This window comes from Pinus tabuliformis, chromosome 4_2 (genome assembly GCF_031772625.1).
Source record: "Pinus tabuliformis cultivar Carrire ecotype Pingquan chromosome 4_2, CPIR1, whole genome shotgun sequence".
In the NCBI taxonomy this organism is placed as follows: domain Eukaryota; kingdom Viridiplantae; phylum Streptophyta; class Pinopsida; order Pinales; family Pinaceae; genus Pinus; species Pinus tabuliformis.
The window spans coordinates 530,292,559-530,301,722 of record NC_142304.1 but is presented as its reverse complement, the minus strand read 5'-3'; the positions used below and the strand labels follow the sequence as shown (position 1 = coordinate 530,301,722).

Genomic DNA, 9,164 nt, shown 5'->3' with positions numbered 1-9,164 from the left:
CTCATCACACTGAAATGTGCTTCTGCTTCTCTGGCGTTATCTTGGCGTTTGGTATTCTCATCCCTCCTCCCTTTCTGTCTGTTGTAGGTGCGGACTAGGTTTTCATTCTATGTTTGAGGAAGCAGAGCAACCTTGACAGCCAACCTCCCCTGATTTATTCTATTGCCTTTACCCCAGATTGCACAGGCATTATAATTTTCGTGAAAAATGGCAGAGATATATGACAGCGAAAGCGATGAAAGGGAAAGCAACGAAAGCGAAAACGAAGATGAAGAATTGAGATATGAAAGCATGGTGGAAATAGCACGCAGTCGTCATGATGACAATAAAGGACGTATGAAATATACGGTTTTAAGTCTGAACGACATTCGTGAGCGTCAGCACAATGCTACCAAAAGCGTTTCCAATGTGCTTGCTGTCTCTGAAGCCGAGGCAACTATTCTTTTGCGTCACTTCGATTGGAATTCTACTAATGCCTGCGATCAATGGTTTGCCGATGAGGAGAGAGTAAGGAATGTTGTGGGCCTATTGTTGCAGCCCGACGATAAACATGAGACCAAAGAAGAAAAATGGGAGGAGTTAACTACCTGTCCGATATGTTTCTATGATTTCAAGATCAGAGACATGAAATCACTCAAGTACTGCGAGCATTTATTTTGCCAAGATTGTTGGCGAACTTTTATTCACACATCAATAAATCATGATGGTTCAGGATGCCTCAACCTACGATGTCCACATCAAGGTCCACATCAAGGTCCACGATGCCGTGCCATTGTGAGTGAAGACATGGTTTTTTCTCTGGGGTTATCTGAGGAAGATAAGAACAAATATAGAACCTATCTTGTGAGGTCATATGTTGAACAAGACAGTAGGGTTAAATGGTGTCCAGCGCCAGACTGCGTGTACTGTGTGGAGGTTGGCTCTGCTAATTCTAATGTAACTCATGAGGAGGTTGTCTGCAATTGTTCACATAAATTTTGCTGGAATTGTTTAGAGGAGTCTCATCGTCCAATAGGCTGCGACACAGTCAGAAAATGGATTGATCAAATTAATTATGGTGATTTACTCAATGCGTACTGGATACTTCGTAATTCCAAGCCGTGTCCAAGGTGTAAACGACCAATAGAGAAAGATCAAGGGTGTATGCACATGACATGTAGTTCCCCGTGTGAATTTCAATTCTGTTGGGTATGCCTTGGTGATTGGTATAACGATACTCATTCTGCCCATCGTTGCAACCAATATAGGTCTGAGGCTGCAACATCAGGAAGACATGATGGGAATCAATCGACCAATCCGGTCTCAGATAGATTGGAATTTTATGCCCGAAGATGGAAGGCAAATGAAAAGGCAGAGGAAAAGGCGTTATCTGATCTGCAGGCTGTGAGAGAGGTAGAGATTAAAAGATTGAATGAGTGTATACAGACGAGAAAGAGTCGATCTGGTTTAACAGGGTTCAAGTGTCTGGTAGATGCATGGTTACAGATAGCAGAATGCAGGCACATGCTTAAATGGACATATGCATATGGTTATTATTTAACCCCCTCCAGCGATCATGATCAGGATGCTGATATTGTTCGCAAAAAACAAGATTTTTTCGAATTCCTGCAAGGTGAAGCTGAAAGTAGTTTAGAACGACTTCATCATTGCGTTGAACGAGAGTTGCAAGACCATATAGAAATCGCCCTTAAAGCTGACTCTTATACTTCGACTGGGAAAAAGGCGTTGCGCGATTTTGATGAATTCTGTATGAGGCTTGAAAAGCTCACAAAATCGACGGGCCAATATTTTGAAAACCTAATTCAGGCTTTTGAAAACAATCTCTCCGAAGTTAGTCGGATTAATGCACCAGCAGGGTGCGCATGAAGAAGCTTGATTCTATTTATTATTTAAATTATTATTTAAATTTAATGCTTGATTCTATTTATTGAGATTATATTAAAGGGTATTTTGACATACACAACTCTATGACATCCCATTTTTATATGGTTCAATTTGAATGTCAATATTATGGTCTGTTATTAATATTTATTTTAATATTTAATAAATATGGTTATTGTTTTTTTTATTTTATTATAAATATTAATATTTAATAAATATAGTTATTGTTTTTTATTTTATTCTAATAAAATAAATTATTATTTAAATTTAATGTATGATTTTAGTTATGGAAATTATATTAAAGGGTATTTTAGGATCTACATAGGTCTATCAAATCCAAAGAAATTATTATTTAAATTTAATGTTTGATTCTATTTATGGAGATTATATTAAAAGGTATTTTGGCATACATATAAGTTTATCAAATTCCATTTTTATATTCTTCAGTTTAAATTTTTTTATATTCTTTCATTTGAATTTTAAATGGGTTGGATTCAATTCTGAGAAGCAAGATGTTTTTCAATTAGTTTTCATATTGTCTATCTGGTTGTATTTGGGAAAATTTTATAAAATTTGTTTTTTTATTTATGTAAATGGATAAAAAACATCATTTATTTTAATTATTTTCTAACTATTACTAAGATGTAAAAGAAACTACTCTTAAGATGTAAACCAATTAGAAACATGGGGTTTTACTAATGTACTCATTATCTAAAAGTCAGAGATTCAAAACTTCTAATTGTGGAAAGCAAAGCAAATTTTAATTCACATGAAGGCTTAGTCTTGATTCAGTTGTGAAACATGTAGTCCATCTAAATATGCTATATAAAAAATGTCTTTTAACATGTGTATAAAACCAAAACCCATCTTCATATATATATTTTTTTAAATAGTCACTAAAATATAGACCAATTAACCTACTGTTTTATTAATTCACTCTTTAAAAAATTAAATAAATTTAAAAAGACATTAAATACGGCTAATAAATCCATTGTAAACTGGTTAAATATAAATAATGATATTTTAAGGCTCTATCTTCCTTTAACATCTTAAAACTATTTCAAATCAGTCATCCCTTAGATTAAAAAGAATTCCAGGCTCTTTGGAATAATTCAGCATCCCAGTGAGCTACGTATCTACCTCCAGTACTTCTCAAGTTTAATTGAAAACCAATTCAAGGGCCAGGTTTCAATAGAGCTTCTGGGCCCTCACCTTCCTTATCACATTTTCCGATAGGTAAACGAGAATCTTAACGAGAATCCCACGACAAACCAAACATGTAAGATGATGCACACATGCCTATATTACATAATGAGAAACTAACACATGTAATGCAACATAATGGTACATCAAACATTATATCTAATTTTTCAACCCTACAACATTTTTTACGTGTGTAAATATTTTTTTTAATGACTTTTGAAATATTATTAGAATTTGTCGGAATAGAATATTCATGTTTGTTAATTTTTTATAAATGTCTTCTCACAATTTTATGATTTTGAATTTAATTATGTGCTAGAAATATATTTTTATTTTGATTTTGAATTTAATAATGTATTAGAAATATATTTTAAATCATAAGATATAAAAATCTAATTTATTAAACATATTAATAATTATAATAGAAAAAAAATTAGGAAATGTAAAATAATGTAGAAACAAAAATAATTATCAAATTTATTGTTTGAAATTTCATAACTTGAACTGTTAATTTTGGCCACTTATTTAGTATGTTTTATATGCTATTTCTCTTACATAGCTTCAGTGGCCTAATGGTTAAGAGCATGTGTTTCCTCTTAGAAGGTGACAAATTTAAAACAAGAGGGATAGAGTATGTATGCTTTTATAGGCTTAGTAGTCAAATCCTTGTGCTTCATACACCAATTTGGTGTCTGACTTAGGTTAGACATTACAATTAAATAATAAAAATTATTATTTTATAAATTAATCCACAAATATACAAATGATGATATCTTTAGCAAAGTGTTTGATTAATGTTAAGTAAAGTAAAGAACATCTTCTTGGACAATCTACAAGTTGGTTGCACCTATTGAATCTTCTCTATTGAATATGTTTTCCTCTCCTTACCTTAATGAAAAAGGAAACTAGATTGCATGTAGTGCGTTTTGGATGCAGTTTGATTTTAGAACAAGAGTTAACAAGACTTTGCATGAGTTTGGATTAGAAATTGCGAAATGGAGAAGGCACGGAGAAACCAAATCTTTGCAGGGAAAACCAAAGAACGTTTTGCATCAATCCACTGTAAGAAATGAATCGTTTCTGGAAAACCAGTTTCTCTCCTATAAAAATGAGAACGGGTATAGAAAACAATGTTGTCCATGCCATCTCATTTCTATTGTGTTTTTTAATAGGAACAATGGATACCCTCTTGTTTTTGGTAACAAAGCATTGCATCCCAAAATCGCTATCACTAGTAAAAGAAACAGAAAGAATCTCCAAACACTTGCGATACGTACCAATCACTTGAAAGACCTTGTCTGTAAGCAAGCAAGCCATAGATAAATGTTGTAAACTTTTGCAATATTGAATAATTGCTCCAAACCCGTCATCCACAGGTTGCTTTGACAAGTGATCCAGGCATGTGGGATAAATATTACATAAGCAGAAACAGGTGAGAAGAGGACTCTTTCTTGCCAAAATAATCATAGCTGCATTAGTCATTTAAAAACAGAAATATACTACAGAGGTCAAATTAGGACAACCTCTTGAAATAGTCACAAGGCCTTCCTCTATCACGACTCCTTGACCATAAGGGTCTAATGGGAAAACACACAATTCCTGCAAATCATTGTAGTCTAATACTTTCAAATACTAAGAATCATAAGTCTATTGTGCAACCAAGACTTGAGATACAGTTCTTGAAGTTATAAATTCATCCTAAAGTATCTTACACAGTTCAGGAACTCAAATGACTAAAAATGTGTGAACGAAAGATAGAGAGGCAAAGAACTCAGTACTGGCTTGCCAAACTAGTCAACTCTATTTAGGTTTAAAGAATAAAGATAAAATTTCATTAATACAAATAACACCATGTTAACTCTTTCGGTGACACACATCATTGTTCAAGCCATGTATGAGGGGAGGTATTTGATGGGTGACCAATGTCCCTACATCGCTTTTAACACGCCCGAATGCCACTTGTTCACTCATTAATCCTAGTGTCTTCATGGCCAATTACATATTCACTTATATACATTGTAATCGATTACAACATGCCTACCTTGAACATGAGATTTGACCTATAGAAAACATACGAATTTGTGAAACCTACTTTTTATTTAAATTTGCATCCAGTATTGGGGTCTTGGCCTTGGGTTTTTATTAGGACTTGTACAACCACAAGTTTGTCACATATCTATAATGTTTATAACATCCAATACTCTTAACTTGGAAACCAAGAAAAACACAATAAGATACTCTTGTATCACCATTCCGTATAGACAATTAAAAGTTGATTGTTTGGGTGTTATTTGCGTAGCTGGTTGACTTTATGGCACTGTACTGTGGTGTTAATGATTTGAGGACATGTGTTCTCCCCTTGGGGCCCGTTCCTTCCCACCTCTTACCAAACCCCCACAACCCTAAGTCGTGTCATTTCACTACTGTTTCACTCTGCTACTTGTGAGGAAGGTCTCTATTCTGTTTGTTCTGCTGTTCTGCGAAACAAGGGTTTTGGCTCTGGTTGTTTTACAGGGGTTTAGTTTCATTGTGCCTAGACATGCATTTCTCTAAGGGTCTCCTCCTGCGTATGCTATCAATGTTGCCTGTTCTGTGCTTGTTTTCTCGGCTCTGGGTCTGGAACCCTCGGTCTCGGTCTCTAGTTTCTATTTGGCTGAGCTCTAGTTACGTTTTCAGCTGTAGACTTTTGTTATATGCTATTAGTTTTAATGCACTTGCTCCTCTGTTTGATTTTTTGCTTGGTTCTTGCCACAGGTTGCGGTTGCGGAGTGGCTTGGCTCTCGGCTCTCATTTGGCAATTAACCAGAGGTAAGCTTGCTCTCCATGCTGGTATTTTTCTCCTCGTTTTCTTCCAGCGTTGACAGCTCTTGCTCCTTGTGGGCAGTGAGCACTCCGTGGCTGTAACCTCTGTTCATGGTTTCTCTCCTTGGGTTCGCACGGGCTCGATTTTCTCAAGTGAGTTCTGTTGGTCTTTTCCTTTCCCTTCAACCCTACATTTATGGCTTCATTTAACTATTTCTGATGGCCTGCTTGTTGGCCATGCAGGTGCACGACTGGTCTCTATTTATGGACCTCGCACCCTCACTCAGGTGCTCGAACTGGGTAGGGTCGCTCCTTGAATGTTCCCTGTTTGTCTATTTGAGGGTTTTGTTATTCCTAGGGTTTATAAGACTGTTGTCGTGGTTTGGCTTCGGCCTTGCAGTTTCTTGGCCTCACTGTGCCTATGGCTCCACTGTATATTTATGGTTGTGCTATTTTTAATTATGGTTGTAATGACATGGTCTTGTGGTGACCTTGCGGTGGTTTTTGGTATTTTCAACTCTGTTTTATTTGCTAGTCTCTGAACATTGAACTGTGGATGTTCGACTTTGACATATATATATATATATATATATATATATATATATATATATATACATACATACAGTGATTTCGGTTGATAAAAATTTGCAAAGGAAATTGTTTGAGTTCGGTTCTGTACCTATAGCTTTCTTTTCTTGGGTATTCCTTCGACAGTGGCTCTCTTGTTTCTCCCGTAAGCTTGCTCTGTTATCTTGCTGACTTGCTTGGATGCTCTCCTTGTTTCGGTGCTTACTGTTCACTGTCTGTCATCATTATACTATGGAAAAGAAAATGAATTTAATTGTATTATGCAGAAAAATGTTAAAGCTGTAATATGTATATGGATTCAGATGTATATGTTCTTCAGAATGTTTCTGTGCTTATCTCTATTCAATTCTATGATGGTTAAAAAAAGATTACAATAGTTGTTTCCTTTTTTCGGTTTGTAGAGAACACTGGACAATTATCAAACTGCCAGTAGTTACATTACGTTGTTTCTGAATAACTGTCCTTTCTTGATTTGAAATCTAAAAGTAAACTTTAAATAAGACTAAAAATAAAAAATTATGTAAGAAAACACTAACAGTGGGTTGAGACAGCCATTCCTAGAAATTTAAATGAAAATGAAACTAACGAAAACTCAAACTGTTAGAAGAGACAAATTCCGAGCCATGACCTCCCTGAGCTGGATGCTCCTGCATCAAGCTCCCGGGGTAGGTGAAAATTCATGGCTCCATTCAATGAGCTCCTCAATAGAATACCCTGCACGTTGTATTTGTCCTGCGTCAAGCCACGAACTCTCCTCAATAGGGCGGTTCTTCGACTTGGTGAGGTACTATAGGTATTCCTTTCTTCGAGTCTGCCTCGCCACCTGTGTATCGAGGATTCCTTCGATTTCAAGTGGCTGAGCTGAAGGCATTTGTCTCATCCACAAACTACTCTCTCCCCAGGTATCCCGCTTTGGCTACATCGAACTGTCCTCTTTCGGACTGGCAGTGTATGGGAATAAATCCGCCACATTAAAGATGGGTGATATTCCTATACCTAGAGGCAATTGCAGCTCATAGGCATTTGTAGAAAACTTACGCAAAATTTTACAAGGTCCAATTTTTTTGAATTTCAGCTTATTGTATTCGCCCTTAGGAAATATTTCTTTGTGCAGATGTGCTAGACCCTGATCCCCTGCATTAAATTGTACCTCCCGTTGCTTTAGATATGCTTTCTATTTGTACCTTTGATTGTTGTCTTGTAATTTTGTCTTCACCTGCTCATGTAGGTCGTTAATTGCTCTTGCAAAGTCCTCCCCGTTAGCACTTCTCCTTTCTAACTGTCCCAAATCTCGTAACTCGTACACTCCTTGGGGATGCATTCCATACAAGATATGAAAAGTACTGTTTTGTGTGCTTCGATTCGGTGAATCGTTGTAAGTAAATTCTGCTTGAGCAAATACATGATCCCACATTCGTGAATTTTCTCCAACTAGACTCTGCAGCAGGTTTCCTAAGCTTCTGTTCACCACCTCCATCTACCCATCGATCTGTGGGTGATAAGCAGAGCTGAAATTTAACTTCATGTCCAAATTTTTCCATAAGATGCGCTAGAAATGTCCTGTGAATTTCACATCCTTGTCGAAAATAATGGACTTGGGTAAGCCATGCAGTCTGACGACTTCAGTGAAAAACAAGTGTGCTACATGGGTAGCATCACTGGTTTTTCTGCAAGGGATGAAGTGTGCCATCTTCAAGAATCGATCCACCACCACCATGATGGAATCAAAACCCCACTGTGTTTTGGGCAGACCCAGGACAAAGTCCAGACTGACTGAATCCCACGGTCTGTTTGGAATAGGCAAGGGTGTATACAACCCCGTGTTCTGACTGTGCCCTTTCGCCAACTGACATATCTTACACCTGGTCACATACCGCTACACATCTCTTTGCATCTTCGGCCAGTAATAGAAATGACTGAGCTGATCCAAGGTCTTATCAATGCCGAAATGTCCAGCTAGACCTCCACTATGTTTTTCTCGGATGATGTTCTCCCTCATTGAACATTCTGGAACACACAGCGGTCATCCCTTGAATAACAGCCCCTCCTGCAAATTATACTCTAGCCATGGACTATTGTTCCTCAACAAAGGTTTCTGGTAGGTTTCATAAGCCTCCTTGAAATCTGCATCTATTTGATACAAGTCCTTCAGATGTTCAAATCGTAACACTTGTATCAAGCCCTCCTGCAAGAGTAGAACTCTTTTGCTTAATGCATCTGCTACCTTGTTTGCTTGACCACTGATACGCTTCAATACACATGTAAAACTTTGCAAGTACTCCACCCATTTTGCATGTTTGTGATTCAACTTATGCTGCTGCATAACATACTATAATGCAGAATTATCAGAAAACAAGACAAACTCATTACCCAATAGATAATGTCTCCAATGCTTCAAGGCTTGGACGATGGCATAAAACTCCTTGTCATAAGATGTATACTTTTGCCTGCTTTCATTTAATTTTTCACTGAAATAGGCTACTAGTTTGTCTTCCTCGCTGAGTACGGCTCCAATGGTTGTACCCCTGGCATCACAACGAACTTGGAAAAGTTTGTTGAAATCATGCAAACTCAAAGTTGGCCTCTCAGTGATCTTCTTCTTTAATATCTGGAAGATCTTCTCTGTAGCTTCAGTCCACTAAAAAGGCCGACTTGCCTTTTTGATGGTATCCAACATATGTGTCCATATT

General features: G+C 36.9%; 1 protein-coding gene across 1 annotated transcript; it reads left to right on the top strand.

Annotated features, from left to right (window-relative positions):
- Positions 1-207: 207 nt before the first annotated feature.
- On the top strand, positions 208-6,203 carry LOC149170356 (putative E3 ubiquitin-protein ligase ARI7). The gene is made up of 4 exons (XM_089425532.1): positions 208-1,856; positions 5,839-5,892; positions 5,969-6,039; positions 6,130-6,203. The coding sequence occupies exons 1-4, from the start codon at positions 208-210 to the stop codon at positions 6,201-6,203; spliced, it is 1,848 nt and encodes a 615-aa protein (XP_089281658.1).
- The last annotated feature ends 2,961 nt before the right edge of the window (positions 6,204-9,164 follow it).